Source organism: Calliphora vicina, chromosome 5, assembly GCF_958450345.1.
Source record: "Calliphora vicina chromosome 5, idCalVici1.1, whole genome shotgun sequence".
Taxonomy (NCBI): domain Eukaryota; kingdom Metazoa; phylum Arthropoda; class Insecta; order Diptera; family Calliphoridae; genus Calliphora; species Calliphora vicina.
The window spans coordinates 100,565,050-100,583,071 of NC_088784.1; the positions used below are offsets into that span (position 1 = coordinate 100,565,050).

The 18,022-nt window shown below is 29.4% G+C and overlaps 1 protein-coding gene across 7 annotated transcripts in view; it reads right to left on the reverse strand.

The window, feature by feature from the left end:
- Positions 1-18,022, reverse strand: part of Strn-Mlck (Stretchin-Mlck) — an 86,072-nt gene that overhangs the window by 57,536 nt on the left and 10,514 nt on the right. For 6 of the 7 annotated variants that reach the window (XM_065514251.1, XM_065514250.1, XM_065514254.1 and 3 more), the window contains exons 2-5: positions 14,497-14,677; positions 889-1,180; positions 327-811; positions 170-261 (exon numbers count right to left, since the gene is read on the reverse strand). In XM_065514251.1, coding sequence (XP_065370323.1) covers positions 170-261; positions 327-811; positions 889-1,180; positions 14,497-14,677 — 1,050 coding nt within the window. Of the gene's footprint in view, positions 1-169; positions 262-326; positions 812-888; positions 1,181-4,103; positions 4,369-14,496; positions 14,678-18,022 lie in introns of those variants that run through there. The other variant, XM_065514248.1, reaches the window with a different exon arrangement.

The window sequence follows — 18,022 nt, forward strand, 5'->3', positions numbered from 1 at the left end:
TCAAGTTTATGTTTCTTGAGTAAATATTCTACACAAAATGCCGGCATTTATTTTTCAGCCATACTGACGCGAGATTTTCTTTGAAAGTTGGCAAAGTGCCAAATTAAAAAAGGAACCACCACCACCAACAAAGTAAAATACTAGTCGTACACCAAATACATTCACTCACCTTGGCATCCGAGAATAATTGTATCACCAATGCGAACATTCGCATTTTTTAGTTCGTTTGTAAATATCGGTGGGGGAGCCGTGTTAGTCACGCTAAAAGAGAATAACTACAATAAGTACACGAAAACATATGCGAAACCATAAAAAAGTGTAATTACCTGTCGGCGGGTTTTAATGATCCCTCTCTACTGCCACGACCAACAACATGCAATTTGGAGCTTGAATATGATTTACCCACACAGTTGACCGCTTCACATGTGTATGTGCCCAATGAAGTGGGATCATCTGCGTTGGCCGTTAGGGCAAACACATCACCGGCCTTAATCTCTTTGGAATCCTTAAACCAACGCAGTTGAGGTGTGGGAACACCTACTACCTTACATTCCAACGATACTGTGCCCTGTTGGGTCAAAATCGCTCTCAATTCTTCTATAAACTCCGGAGCTTTGTAGGCCTTTGGAACGATAACGCTTAAATGTGAAATACACGAATTACGGCCACTCAAGTTTTCCGCCATAACCATCCATTGACCGCCATCTTCCAAATTTACTGGATAAATTTCAAGATAATAGAAATTTCCCTCATGAACCTCTCTAATACGATCGTTTTCACATACTCGTCGATCGTTTCGAAACCAGGTAATCTTGAAAATTTCACAACAATAAAAGTTATTATTAAATAAAGAACTGCGGAATTTCAGATATAAAATCACTAATTTACCTTGACATCTGTGGAACTGCTTATTTCGGTTATTAGTCTGGAGCTTGCTCCAACTCTTACTTGCAAGTCCACTAATCGTCTTAAAAATATTGGTGGATCATCGCCCGTTGATCTATCCTCAACTATAAGCTGTACATCCTTTCGTATGACATCGTTGCCTTTTGTTCTAGCAAAAAGCGTATAATGACCAGCATCTTCACGTTGTACATGCTCAACTGCCAATTGAACTGCATTACTGGTCTTGGTTATGCGAAAACGATCTGAATTATAAATGGGATTTTCACCGCGACTCCTGTTGGATAAAAGTATAAAAAAAAATGTAATTGATCATATTGTTATTATTAGACTTACTTATGTATGTGATAAAAATTGAGAGAGTTAAGTCATTTTCGGAAGTGTGCCTTATAAGAGAGCTATGATTAATTTTGGACCGATCGCCATGAAATTATCTACATATATGTGGCTACTAACATCTTTAAGAGATTTATGCTCGATAAAATGATTTTCGGAGGTGGGCCTTGTATTCCCGGGGGGGACATTTGAATTGGGGCTAGAAGAAATCATGGACCGATATTGATCATTTTCAATACCAGACAAACCTTATCAACAGAGAGTATAAAATTTCAGCAAGCTAGCTCTTATTGTTTGGTCCTATCATGTTTTCAACAGACAGACGGACGGACATAGCTTGTGAACACAAAGTTTTTTTTTGTTTCGAAAATGTCGAATTTTGTGACAACAAAGAGTCAAATGCGGGAAGTTTTGCTTTATTTGTTTAATTTGAAAAAAATGCCCCTAAAGCACACGATTGCTCACCAAAGCTTATGGTGAATGTCTTCCATCGGTTTCAATGTCCAAGAGAGGATTTATGCGGTTCAGAAGTGCTGAATTTGACACGGAAGACAAGTATAACCCAGGCCAGCCACAAATTTTTGAAGACCAAGAATTAGAGGCATTACTACATGATGATTGTTGTCAAACTCAACCAGAGCTTGTAAAATCATTTGCAACTACTCAATCAGCAATTTCAAAACGTTTGCAAGCAACAGAATTCATCCAAAATTTGGGAAATTTGGATACCGTACGAATTGAAGCTGAGATATCTTGAAAGACGATTTTGTATGTTGGAACGCTATAAAAAAAATTTCACCTAATCATTACTTGCGATAAAAAATGGATCCATTACGATAACCCGAAGCGTAAGATATCGTATGTGAAGCCCGGCCAACCAGCCAAATCGACACCAAAGCCAAACATCCATGGCGATAAGATAATTCTCTTTATGTATTTGGTGGGAGCAAAAGGGTCCTATCTATTATGAGCTGCTGAAATCTGACTAGACCATCATTCTTGAAGCGAGCATTGGCCGAAAAACGCGCTAAATATGCGGCCAAGAACCAGCCACGGAACAAGTTATGTTTAATCGATTACTCTAACATCCCGATTAATAAAATTTCTGATTAATCATATTCATAATTTATTGAATAATTTTGATTGCTGAAATTATTAGAACTTGTGAAACATAGATAAATACACATAGATTGGAAACTCTCCTATAAAAGACCTAACTCAGTTTCCAGAAACCTAAATGGTGAGAATGTGGGGCAGAATCAAAATTTTTTGGAAATAAATCTGGCATTTCTAAGCGGCTAGATCTTATAATTTCCGAGTTATAGGCATTTCAAAATTTAAATTTTAAAATTTTGCAATACCTTGGTCCGCATTTTTAAAAATATAGGTCGTCATTTTGGACCGAATGGACTCGAATTTTTTGGTTAGTTAGACAATTAAATTGCAAATATCATACACAAGATTACAGAGCAATATCAATTATGGATCCAAAAATAAACGGTTTTCAATTTAAATATTCAAAAAATAGTTGATTTTTGCTGTTTTTTGGACAAAAAGGTGTCTTCACTCTATTTTTATTAAAACAAATCTTTCTTTAAGAACATATAACAATTTTATATTTTTCTATAAGGTATCTTTACGGAGAACATTTTGGTGTAAAAAATATGTCCCATTTTTTGAAAATGTCGCCCCTACGTCCTTCGGAATTTGACCTGTTTTTTTATCAAAATTTAAACTTTGGGCCACATGTTCTAAAATCCCAAAGCTGGGATCAGAAAACGAAAAGCAGCTTTGGAAACCTATTTATCGCAAAAGTATTTTCCCAGCCCCAAGGGAAATGTGGACCCTATAGGCAAAATTGTAAAAATACCATTTTTGGGATTTTCGCTTGAATTTTTAGGAATTGCGGGATTTACTTTGACGTTTTGACAAATTTGTTTACACCTTTTTATTTAGAATGACAAACTTAAAAAACGTTGAAAATTTCATTGAGTTTCGTTAATAAATAAAGATTTTATTACATATTATATATTTATTGATAGTCTAAAACTAAAATTGGTATCAAAATTTTAATAGGATTGCAAATATTAGGAACAATTTGATCCACATTTATTCCGAACTATATTTTTTGTTTACACAAGTTAATTTTTGGTCTTACAAACAAATTTCAAGTCAATATCTCAATATCAAAGATATGCCACTTTAAAACTCCGTCCTTCAAAAATATGGTTTTATTCATACTAAAAAATTTGTATAAATTTTCTTAATATTTTATTCAACCAATGACTTGGTTGTGACTCAGTCACATTAAGAAAATTTATACAAATTTTTTGTTATGAAAAAGAGCAATTTTTTTGAAGGACGGAGTTTTAAAGTGGCATATTTTTGAATCTAATTGAGATATTGACTCGTAAGATCTAGCCGAGCGCTTTAATAACTTAAACTCGAATACTCCTTGGCTACGCCCACATCAAAATTTATCCCGATCGGACCAGCCGTTTAGAAATGCCAGATTTATTTCCAAAAAATTTTGATTTTGCCCCACTGTGGTATGTGTGATTTTGAGTAATTTTTTTGTTTGAATTTTTTTCAAGTTTCCGCTATATGTTTGTCTATGTTGTGAAACATTTGTTTTTATCTCTTTTTTTTCTTTCTAATTTTACTCAACAAAAATATTCAAATTTGTAAAAATTAATTGTAATTGATTAATTATAGTTTTGGTTAATCAGAATTAATTTATAAATCAGTATATTCATTAATCAGAATGTTTGATTATTCGATTAATCACTTCCCAAGTTATGTGTTTTGGAATATATTAAGAACAATTATTTTATTTTATTACATATTTACAACTATTTATTTACCTTTTCCTATATATGGACGAAGAGGAGGACAGTGTGCCATGATAGTTTTTATGATCGTTGCATTTACAACATTTCGAACAACCGTTGCCCATTTTTTACTTTTTTACGTTATTTTTTTTTATTTCAATTATATATTATTTGTATTAACGATTTTTTAACAATTTTTCACTTAAAATTTATATTTTTAATAAAAGAAATAGGTTTTTATGTGAATTTCTTTGTTTATAACGTGTTTGGAATGAAGATGATAAATGTCATTGAAACACTGTAAAATTCGAGTATTTGGCAGGTATGAATGCATTAATGTTATGTATACATCAATTCTTAAATAAATAGCTTTTGTTTTATAATAATATAATTAAATGTTGGCAAATTAAACCTAAAATTTACATCATTTCTCAAAAAAAAAGACAACACCTAAAAACATAAATTATATGATTTCGAAATAACAAACATGTTAGGGGATAATAAGACAAATATTGGTCATTTATAATATAATTGATTCGCTAAAGCTAAATGCAGATATGTAGATAAGTATTTGTAATTTTGTTTTTCATATTATGAACAAATTCAGTTGTTTGAAATTTAAATTTCCCATTGTAGACTCATAGGAAAAAATGTATGTATGTTAGGGTTGGCCCGATTCTATGGAAGAAAAATAAGGTGTCGATTTTCCCAACTAAAATTTAAGTTTAATCTTTTATGTCTCCTCAAACATTTCTCAAAATGTTTGCTTTGACGTCAGTATTTGGTGAGCTGGATCAAGGGATAAAAAGGTTTTTATGTTCATATTTCTCGCAAAGAAAACATATGAAATATTGGTATCATGTGAGAGGATTTTAAAAGGCGCTTTTCAATCTGTGCAAAAGTCCAAAAATATTCGAATTTTAAAATTTTTGGCAAACATTTTAAGTTCTTTTAAATTTTAACATAGAATTATTTAAAGTAATTATTTAAAATTAACATGTTATAAACCTATTTTCTCACCGATCTGATGTTAGCTATATGTTCAAAATAATCTTAATGTTCATATAAGCGTAATAATAAGCGTAATTTTATATACTCTCCATTGGTATATAATTTCGTTGGATATGCAATATCATATTTTTTATGTGCGCCGTCTAGACATATGAATTTAAAGAATTTTGGCATCGAACCAATAAATTAAAATATATGAGAGTACCCATCAATAATTATGATACCATTTTATTGAAAAACTAATGAAAAATATTTCGAATAGATCGGGCGACTAAAAGTAAGTAAAACTTTGATTTAAAAAAAAAATAAATGACACACAAAATTTCACGTTCTAAAATTATGACATCACTCACAAAACAGCTGACAACACTAAAACTAAAAGTCAGAATGCATTTCGACCTTTGAGGGAAATGTTAACAAATCTGTAGCTAAAGTCACAGTAAAATTTAAAAAAAAAAAAGTATAATTACTTTTTGAGATAATTGGTGTTTTGTAATGGATGCCTTGAGGCACTCTTAGAGGGTTAAAATCTTGGATGACGAAATCTGCAAAAGCCATTAAAATTTATTACCAAAACAAAACACAAGCTCTCCATTGAATTTATGAAACTATAAGACAACATATTTTCAAATGTAAACAAGTAAGAAAGTATGGTCGGTCATGCCCGACCATATAATATCCTACACTGAGTAAATAAGCAAAAAAAAATTTCTTCTAAATTTCAATATTTTATTTTCGTTAGGGATTTTCGTAAGTTTGGCTTATGTGGGTGGTAGGAGTAATTATGGACAGATCGCCTTGAGATTAGGTTGTGTCATTTATTTCTATATACAACTTATTTTTGTTAAATTATATTTGGATTCCAACATTTTTAAGAGATTTATGCTCGTTAAAATGATATTAGGAAGTGAGCCTAATATGGGAGCTATGACCAATTATGAACCGATCGCCATGAAACTTATTTCTAAATTCTATGAGGATACATACATATCGTCACCTAAAATGCAAAACAACATATCATCAAAAAATTCGAAATTGATTTATTATAAACTAGCTGACCCGACAGACGTTGTCCTGTCCTAGTTAAAAAAAATCCTTGTGTTCGATTTGTGAGAAGCGGTTTAAAAAGGGTAAAAATAGTTAAAAAGAAAAAAAACGTATTATTGAATGATAATTTTTATTCATATAGAATAAATATACATAGAAGCGCAACTGAGAGACAAAGAACCTAAGTTTGTTGTCAAAAACATAAGTCTTGCAACAACAGAATACATGTAAATCAATGTACATATTTTGAGTTTTTATATAAGTAATCGAATTTTGGTCTGAAAAATGAGTGATCACAGATCGAGCTGCTTTTGTTGATTAAACGCTTATTGGCCAAGTTATTATCGATTTAAGCTATTGTGAGTTTTTATATAAAAAATAGATTTTTGATCAAAAATATGAGTGATCACAGATCGAGCTCTTTTCCTTGATTAAACGCTTATATTTTGAGTTTTTATATAAAAAATCGATTTTTGTTAAGAAATATGTGTGATCACAGATCGAACTACTTTTCTTGATTAAACGCTTTTTGGCCAAGTTATTAACGAATTTAGATATTTTGAGTTTTTATATAAAAAATCGATTTTTGTTAAGAAATATGTGTGATCACAGATCGAGCTCTTTTTCCTGATTAAACGCTTATAGGCCAAGATATTAGCGAATTTAGAGTGATCACAGATCGAGCTCTTTTTCTTGATTAAACGCTTATATTTTGAGTTTTTATATAAAAAATCGATTTTTGTTAAGAAATATGAGTGATCACAGATCGAGCTCCTTTTCTTGATTAAACGCTTATTGGCCAGGTTATTATCGATTTAAGCTATTGTGAGTTTTTATAAAAGTAATCGAATATTGCTCTGAAATATGATTGATCACAGACCGATGTATTTTGCAGATGTATTTAAGTGGGCGTATTAGTGGACGGGGACAATTTTTATTTATGCGGACTTTTGCGGACTATATAATGCGAACATTAAAAAAAAATTAGTGAAATCGGTCCAGGCGTCCTGCGATTTTAAATATATCGAAAAAAAATTGGCGTGGTCAATTCTTCTTAAAAAACTTAAATTGGATTACTAGATAATTTAAACAAAAAATTAGCCAAATCGATGTAGCCGTTTTCCGATTTTAGATAAATCGAAAAAAGTGGGCGTAAAAGTGGGTTGGTCAATTTTTCATTCCGTAAAAACTTAAGTTGGGCTATGACCAACATTAAAAAAAAAATATCTAAATCGGTATCCTTTCTCTACTGATGCAATTACCAACGAACGACATTTGATTTTTATTTATATAGATTCACGATTTTTTTAAACAAAATATCGTATACGTTTTCAGTAATTAATTAATAAATAGTATTTTACCTTATTTTATGTAGATTCCATATATTTTTTAATAAATTTCTTAAAATTTTATTAAAATTTTTATTTTTTCATACAAATTTATATTGATGATACGTTATTTTGGTTTTAGAAAACAACAATTCAAAAAAACGTAAGAATCATATATTTTTTTTATAAAATATATTTCTAGTTTCATTGTAAGTCAAATTTGAACATTTTGTTTCAATATCTCAAGTAGTTTTCATTTAATATATTCTTTTGCTTCTCCTATAAAGTTGTGAAAAGTATAAATTAAACATTTATGAACGATGAAGACCTATTTCGGGAGGACATTTGTATGGTGGCTTGAGCAGAGGAAATTGTATGTACCAAATTTGATCGAAATATCTTAAAAATTGCCACCTATACTTTGCGCACAAGTTTTACATGGACAGCCAGCCATGGACAGACGGACTTCGTTTAATCGACTAAGGAAGTGATTCTGAGTCGATCGGTGAACTAATATTTGTGGGCATTACAGCACAATCAACACAAACGCATAATATAAATCCACTATAGTGGTGTAGGGTATAAAAAGTTATATTTAATGCTCCTAGAGTAGAGACATTTAGAGAAATTTATCCGGAACTTCATGAAGGTCGATACATTTTTTCCTGGAATGCCAACTAAATTTGTTCAGCCACATAGAAAAATTCGATCATTTAGACTGAATATCACGATCACATCTATTTTCTCTTTGGGCAACAAAATCATAAAAATGTTTATTTAAAATAAGGAAAATTAAGGCCCTAATTTTGTAAATCACGTCACCAAAGTGATATTTATGTGGAAAGCAAAAACAAAATTTTAAAAATTAGTTTTTATTTTATATACAAAATTTTCAAATTATAAAAGGCAAATCAACGCTTGAATTTTTGTGCGTTTGTTCTGTTCAGAATTTGTTTTTGAAATTTTGTTTTTGCTTTCACATAAATATCACTTTGGTGACGTGATTTACAAAATTAGGGCCTAACTTTTCTGCACCATTTCCAACGGTATTTCAAAAGTTTCCATTTCTATTTTATAAATTTCTAATTGCATTTAGAGTGGGGTCACATTTAAAGAAGGGGCTCCATTTCAATACCGAGGAAAACGTCGTCTTCCTTCACATCATCGCGGGCCTCAATATCAGGATTGCCGCATAATAAACATTTTTATGACAGTATTACGGGGGACATTATGGGGTCTAGGTGAAATCATGGACCGATTTTGCCCATTTTCAATAACCAACAAATCTTATCAACAGAGAGTATTTGTGGAAAATTAGCTCCTTATGTTTGGGTCCTATCGTGTTTTCAACAAACAGACATACAGACAGAACGTCTTAGAATCTTATGAGGACCCAGAATACCTTTTTGTTGTATGACCAATATTTCAATATAACATAATAAAAATTCCCTCATATTTTTTTTACGTCACTTTGTTTAAAACACAAAGGAGCATTTAAGCTGTCATATAACTCAAATTAATTTTCATCAAGAATTATATTGTTATTGTGCAAAAGAGAATTATTATTATTAAATTCCACTTATTAATTATTTTATAGTTTTGTAAACATATCTGGTGAAATTTACGTAAACTTTAATAGATATATGTGGAATGCAAGTGAGGTGGAAAAAAATCTTTAACTAGCTTTACTTTACAATAACATGTCGAACGTCAGTTTTCAACACGTATAATTCTATTGACGCCCACTGTCTCTTTGAGAAAATGATGTAAATTTGCTTCGTTTTGCCAAATATTTAGTTGAAATTTCCTTGAATTAGTGTAATTGTTTATATACACAAATATTTTATAGTTCAATTTGGAAATTTATTGTAAACAATTTCAAAAACAACAATTAAAACTTCAATATTTTAGATTGTACATTTATATATCGTTTTAATGTACATTTATAAATTGTATGTACAATTTCACCACTTGTTTCAATAAAAAACATAAATCTGAATGGATAAAAACAGACACCCATTAAATTGGTTATTTTTTTAATATTTTACTTTGAGGTAATAAACATAAATAAAAATGCCAAACAAATTTTTTTTTTTTGTTTCTGTTTAAATTGTAGTTCTACACATTATGTTTTCTGGTTTTATTTTTATATTTTTATAACTTTTTCTAATTTATTTTTGCAATTTAGCTATTTTTAAAAAGCTTTTCATCTCAAACAAAAACAAGAGATTTTCCACGCATCTACAAGACTTTATTTATTTATATTTCGGTTGTTTTCTTTTCTATAGACTCTTTCAATAATAATTTGTTTTTTTTTTCTATTTCACTTTTTGTTTTTTTTCTATTTAAAATGTATTTCCTTTTTTTATACAAATTAGTTATACAAAATAATGAAAATGTTGCGATGTCGTTTTTATTTTTATTTTTTTTTTTTCGAAGAAAATACATTCATTTTCACATTTAGATAAAATGTTTATTATGTAATAAAAATTTAAAAAAAAAATAAATAAATATTACACATTTGGTATGATTTTTATTGATAATATACACAAAATACAATATTGTAAAATTGTGTATTGAAAAATGTTTTAAATTATTTTTTTTTTGTTGTTTATTTTTTAAGTTAGAACAGCAGGCAGACCAAGATAACTAGACAGGCAGACAGTTATTGAGCAATTAGATATTTTACGCTCTGGCCTCTTGACCCATATAAAAAATATACATGCAATTTATGTGATCCATTTGTATACATATTTCAATTTACACTATCAATTAATTAATTTTCAAATATACTTTTGATTTTAAATAAATTTCATTTTTGTTTCCCAACACAACACTACACTTTAAATTTTTTGTTTTTAAATTTAATATTTTCAAAAATAAATTATAATTCGTTTTATTATTTAAATTGTTTTATATTATAGATTCGTATGAGTGTCTGTCGTCTGTCTCTTCGTTAATAAGAAATTTCGCAATTTTTTCAAAAACTAAAAATTTGTATTAATTTTTTTATTTTAAATTATTCGAATTATTTCAATTAGTAGCGCGCGCGGACAACGGTTAGTTCTTGAGTAGGCGATCGACAAAGTTAAACTGTCGTAAATTTTTGCTCGATCATTTGAGCACCCACTAAATTTATAGAACAATTTTAAACATTTTCTGTTTGTTCAGAAATTTTGTTCAACTATTCTCATGGCGCAGCTAATTTTTATTAAAATTTTATGCGCATTTAACAAAATTTTCTCAATATTTGAGTAAAAGCGCCAAATTTTTGTATATTTATGTTATTTATTTCTTCTGCAAAACAGAATGTCCATTGTGTGTCCCGTGTATTTTTGTTATTTAGATATAGAAAGATACATTTGAGAGAGGACTTAGTGTATATTCATTAATACGTTTGTTGTTACCAGGGCCTAAAAGAGACTAATCGATTAGAATTTCATTGTCTAATATTTTGGAAATACTATGTACAAGTTTTTACAAAATGTATTGAATGACTGCAGCTGAATCGATTCGAATATAAACAATATCATTCAACATTGCAGTTAATTGTTTATACATTGAATTTATTTAAATATTGAATATTTTGATAAGGAATAAATAAACAAAATTTTTTACTGTAAATGGATACATACACAACAGCGCATAATTTACATGCGAATTCGTATTTGTGCAACTTTGAATGAAAATATATTTTATTCAAAATTTTAATAAAAACATGTAAGAGAGCTATATTTTTGGAAAAAAAAAATTTTTGAATCATTTTAAATTTAAAATTTTTTTTTTTAAATTTTAAAAAAAATTTTGGTTTTTTAAATATTTTTTTTTTTTGGTGAAAAAAAATTCGGGTTAAAAAATATTTTTTCCGATTTTGAACCATTGAAGTCCAACTTACTATGGTCTTATATACGTGCAAAGGTCTTTGAAATATCCATCATTAGATATCCATATTGTATATATTAATGACTTAGTAATCCAGATATAGGTCAAAAATAGGTTCAAAATTTGGGGACCGATTTTGGGGACCGATTTTGCTGATTTTAAATAGGAAACTTCTCGAAAGCATGTCTGACAGAATTATTGAAGATTTGAATCCCGAAGATATCTGGCGTCTTCAGAAAATTGATTTCAACATACAGACAGACGACCTTGGCTTAATCGACTATAATATACATACGAAGGTGAAGGGTATAACAAGTAAGAGCGATATATACATTAAAAAAATTAAAAAATTATTTTGGTTAAAAAAAGTTGGTAAATGTTGGAAAATTTGGTTAAACAAAAATTTATGAAAAAACTTTTGGTGAACAAATCGATGTAGTCGCGATTTTTTGCTTTTATCTCAGCCATTTGTGGGCTGATTTTCTCGATTCTAAATAGCTAAGTTGGACTATATAATAAAGTATCAATCATTTATGTAGCATTAGAAAGTTCCTTTCAACATACAGACGGACTCCGCTATCCATAGCGATCCGGAATATTTATACTTTATGGGGTCGCAATGAAAAATGTGGAAATTACAAACATAATGACAAACTCATGGTGAAGGGTATACAAATGGAGAACGGATTAAAATAATTGTGGAAATTCGTAAATATTACTATATTAGGGAATGATATTTAGTCAAATAAATAATCGCATCAACCTTCCAAATTAGGTGCTAAAATTTATCATATAATACTTGTCCTTGTCAGAAAAAGCTTACACACACTATTCCAGCCAAAACTTATCCTTAGTCCAAAAAAATATTATTATACCCATCACCATGAGTGGCAAGCGGAGTCGATATAGCCATGTCCGTCTGTATTTTGAAATCAACTTTCCGTAGCACCTATATAACTTAAATACATGATTCATACATCAATATATCGGGAATTCTCCCGACTCGGTTAGAGACAATCGGCCCACAAATGGCTGAGGTATAAGGAAATAACCAGCAAAACCTCGCTTTTTGTCCTATTTTTGATCTATATCTGTTTACCTAAAAATATTTAAAAGTTTAAAGTATAAAGTATAATTTGGTGAAGACAATATAGATATCCACTAATATACATTTCAAAGACCTTCGCAACGGCGTATATAAGGCCAAAGTAAGTCGGACCTACAATATTTCAAAATCGGGAAAAATATGTTTTACTCCGGGCGTTTTTTTTAAGGCCAAAGTAACCAAAAAAATATTTTTTACTCCCAATTTTTTTTTAACCCAAAAAAATGTTTTTCACTAATAGTAAATTAAGAAGAAAAAATGGTCACCGAAAAAAATTAATTAAAACTTTTCAAAAAATTGAGCCAAAACATATTGTTACGTTTTAACCTTTTCAAAACGTTAGTTTATTTCCTTTAAATAAACCGGATACTTTTGATTGCAAATAAAAGCCGTTTAGTAGTTTGAAAATGGTAACAACTGTTTATTTATTCAAATGTACAACAACAACAGAATTAAATAGTCACTCAATGTTTTTTATACACGTTTGTAAATTTGCAGAAATACAGACACAATTTATAATGTACACGAATTTACTTGAAAAATACAACACACTTTAAGGCACTCAGTTGATGTTTATTCGAAAAGCGTCTCTGATAAACTGACTCACTACTGCAACCTCTCCCACTATTTATAACACTGCCATCTGCACTCCAGATTGTTCTTTAACTGTCAAAATTCGAATATTCTAGATCTTACTAATACATACGCCATCTGTGGTGTACTTTCTACAATGTTCTTTAACTGAATATTCGAATTCGAATACAGCGTTGCCAACTTACGATCAAATCAACTGAAAGCTTTTATTTAATAATGCCCACAGATATGTTACAGTTTGCTATTACAGCACTGTTATTTGAAAGCATTATGCTACTTTTAAATCAGCCCTTAAAATCGTTATATTTGAATTCAAGTACAATTTCGTAACTATATGTATAAAAAAATATTAGAATATATCCATAGATTTTTTCGAGTTTACCAACAGAAAGTCATTTGCAACAAATATGTCTATTTAAAACATGGAAATTTATTTGTAATTTGTAGTTCTTAATTAAATTTTTAAGGAGGTAAATAGGTTCTATAATTCTAGTCGAAATGCGCTGTTCCAATCAATTAAAAATTGAAAAAAATCGACTTTTGATAATAGTCGAAAATCGACTATTAAGGGCACTGCTACACGTTCAATATATATTGACCGCGATCTAGTATCGCGATATTTATTGAACGTGTAGCATGCATCGTAGAATAACCTAATTATGCGTGATCCATTACAATGGATCGCGATCCAAATATCACAATATATGTATATTAAACGTTTAGCAGTGCCCTTAAAAACTACTTTTTTAAAATGCTGTTTCGGTTTTTGTCATAATTGACAGATTTTTTATTATTTCCAGAGAATGGAAAAACGTAAATTAGGGAGCCTAGTATGTATAATTAACAAATAATAATAATAAGCTTAATTATTTCCCCAAAGGGTTAATATACCATATGCAAACATATATATTTTTTTTTTAACTGACTCAATATTTGTTGGCATAGTTTCAACTAATAAATTTTCAAAATTTTCATCTGTGTTATACTTTGCTTTTGTAATATTTTTGTTTTCTCAACAAAAACTTAAATTTTCATTTAAATATAACTAAACAAGAAAAGACAACGAAACGACAATACAAAAATGTACTCCGTCATCAATCTTAATATAAATTTAAGGTCTTTTTTTCTGCCGAGTTGTGGTGTATGACAAAAACTATTTCTAATTAGGACTACACGTATGAATGACTAGTTAAAAGAATTTTATGAATTATCAAATAGTAATAAATTTAAACTTAAAAAAAACACAAACAAAATCATTGCGGTTTAAAGTATTTATATCCAAATCAGACAGATATATTCAACTAAAATAGCTGCAAATAGCATTCCATTGGGACCTATAATTTTTTTTAATATTTCAAACATAAATGACATCATAAAAAAGCATTTGACCATAGAATATCAAGATTTCATGATAAATTTAATTTGTGATATATGTATGTATGTATTTTTATGAACTTACCATTCAAATTCTAGGGGTAAAATGTCAGCATCATTTTCTTCTGTATCGATTTTGACAAAAAATGTTGCTCTTTCGTTTGGCATGCATCGTATTAATGAACTCGAATTTTCGCTAAAGGATATTTTTGGAGGCTTATGATTATTTTGTGACTCATCACCTCCTTGAGGAAAATACCGGGAATCTAGAAAAAAAATAAAACAATAATATAAATAAGTATTTAAATTGCATACAATTGTAAATCTAATAAAATTTTTATACATTGTTGTTATACTTATATCGGAAGCCTATATTCAAAACATGCCAAATCTAATATTGGATAAAATTAGTTTTTTTGATGGAAAATAGCTCACTAACATATTTCCTATATTAGCTTTTCGATTTTTACATAATTATTTGCTATTTTTGTATCTCATGGTAGAAAGTTTTTCGAAGAGGTAGTAATTTGATCGCATTTTTTGAACAATTAATTTATTACAAATTTAAATAACAATACAATGGAAACTTTTCGAAATACAACAAAAATTCTTATGAAATTTATATTTTTTTAGTATTTTTAATATGGGGTGTAGGACTTAAAAAGAGATATTTACAACAGGGTACATAGCTGTCATTTATTCTCACTTAGTTATTGAGCATTATAGTGTAAACAACGTTTTTTTTTTTGCTTCGAAAATGTCGAATTATATGCCAACAAAGCGTCATATGCGGGAAGTTTTGCTTTAATTCTGAAGCACACCGATTGCTTTCCGAAGCTTATGTTGAATGTGTTTCATCGAGAGATGGTTGCTCCATGTAGATTGTTGTCAAACACAACAAGAGCTTGCAAAAACATTGGGAGGATTAGCACAAAAGGGAAATTGTGTACCATACGAATTGAAGCTGAGTGACCTTGAAGGACGATTTTGTATGTTTGAAATGCAGTTTGAACATTCATTACGTAAGAGATCGTATGTGAAGCCCGGCAAATCAACTGAATCGACGCCAAATATCCATGGAGCTAATGAAATGCTCTAAATTTATAGTGTACAAATGTTTCAAAATAAAAAGCTAAAAATTTTAAAAAAATCCCGAATTTTTAAGTCATACACCCAATAGTAGATGTCCGATAGTTATGGATGTTTAAAAGAGTTTCATATCTCAGTGCGCTTAAAAAATTATATGTTCAAACTTTTTTAGCTGGCATCGGTGATCTTTGTCTTCCGTGTCAAAATCACCACTTCTGAACCGCACAAACCATATCTCGCACGTTGAAATCGATAGAACACATTCACCATAAGCTTTGGTGAGCAATCGGTGTGCTTCAGCTGCATATTTTTATACCATTTCGTTTGTAATTTCCACAATATAATTTTCCGACCCTATAAAGTATGTATATATATTCTGGATCCTTATAGATAGCGGAGTCGATTAAGCCATGTCCGTCTGTCTATCTGTTGAAATCAACTTTCCGAAGCCCCCAAATAACTTACATACATGATTAATACATCAATATCTCCGGAATTCTTCCGGCTTGGGATAACCTCGATTTTTGACATATTTTTGACTTATGTCAACATGTAGATTAGTAAGTCATTAATATAGACAATATGGATATCTAATGATAGTTATTTCAAAGACCTTTGCAACGACGTATATAAGACCATATTTGTTGGACCTACAATGGGTCAAAATCTTAAAAAATATTTTTTAACCCGAATTTTTTTTTCACCAAAAATTTTTTATTAAAAAAAATTAAAAAACAAGCAACAATTTTTTAAAATTTAAAAAAAAAGTTTTAAAATTTAAAAAAAATCGAAAATTATTTTTTTACAAAAAATTAAAAAACAACTTTGGAAAAAAATAAAAAAATTGTTTACCAAAATATATTTAAAATTTTTATTTTGAAGTATAATTTGGTGAAGGGTATATAAGATTCGGTACAGCTAAATATAGCTCTCTTACTTGTTCAAATTAAAGAAGTAATTTCAACAAGGTTTTGTTGGCTCAAAATTCGACATTATCGAAGCAAAAAAAACTTTGTCGTTTACATTATAATGATCAATAACTAAGTGAGAATAAATAACAGATATACATGTATATGTAACCTTCAGAATGTCATATGAGTTATTAAAACCAAAAATCGCGTTCAAAAGATACGCCATCTATTGTAAATTCCCCATTTTTAAAATAATTCGTTTTAATTTATGTGCACTACATAGAACAAAATAATGGGTCGATTATGGATGGCAACCGAACTTCAGTTGCGTTGTCAGTTGCCTAAATGGTATCACAACTGGCAGCTATCGTTTCTGTTGCAAAATTGGCAACCAGAAATTTGTGGTTGCCGTCTGGCAACGCAACTGAAGTTCGGTTGCCATCCAAAATCGACCCATAAGATCAATCCAAAACAAATCTACATTTTTGTCTAATGACAATGATATAAGTTAACTGCACAGCAACTCGCGATTTTGGAGGTAATGCAACATTGCTAAAACTGATCCTTGACCGATTGAACCAGTCCTACAACTAACACTAGCTCACTTGGTGAGTGTTAATTGATTTAGTTTTAGGATGAAATACTAAAAACACGCCCGATATACAACTACATTGTAATGACCTAATATGTAAACAGAGCTTTGAATTAATTAATTCGATTTAAGCATAATACACTAAAATCTTAATTCAGAATTAAACATTTTAGCAATTCATTCAAAATACCCAATCCCAATATAACAAATTTTTTAGCTTCATTCAAGGGCTTTGAGTTAAAGAAAACTTAAATGATTCAATGAGGATTTATTTCTACAAAGAATTAATTCTCAAAGGAAAGAATTCAATACAAGGAATTAATTCGTAATGAATTTTTTAATGGAATGGTGAATAGAAAAAAAATTAATTTGATTTTGAAAATTGCATTCAGAATTAATTCATTCGAATCTATGCATGTAAATAATCTAAAATGCTAGGGGAATACAATTTTGAAATTAATTAATTAATATCTATAAATAATTTAGAATATTTCCGTACATGTATTGTGAGTGACGTAAAATATTATGAGTTATTTCAATACAACGAGACATTTTGTACAATAAAAAATGACTTTTAAATGTCAGTGTGCTATATTGTCTCTGTGGCGGCGCACATGTTTTTAACAATAAAATAAAAACGTTTATTTCTTGTAGCAGACGCCTGCTGCCTATCACTTAATTTTAGTTGAGTTTTCTGTCACTTATTTATAATATGTCTTCTAATATGACAGTTGGTATTAATTATTAGTTTTTTTAGGACAATACAAAATGGTTGGCAAATTATTGAACTGCTAGAATTTCTGAATCTAGAATTTCTTTCTTTAATTTTGGTTAATATAAATAGTCGTGTTCCCTTTTCGAACAGATTTATATACAATTTGTTTTAAATCAACAAGAATTAACAAGGATATTTTAAAATCTGGAATATTTATCGCTAAATCATAAAATAAACACTATTATACATAAGTTATCTGTTATATTTATGACTTTATTTTCCTAAATGGTTAATTAAATATGAC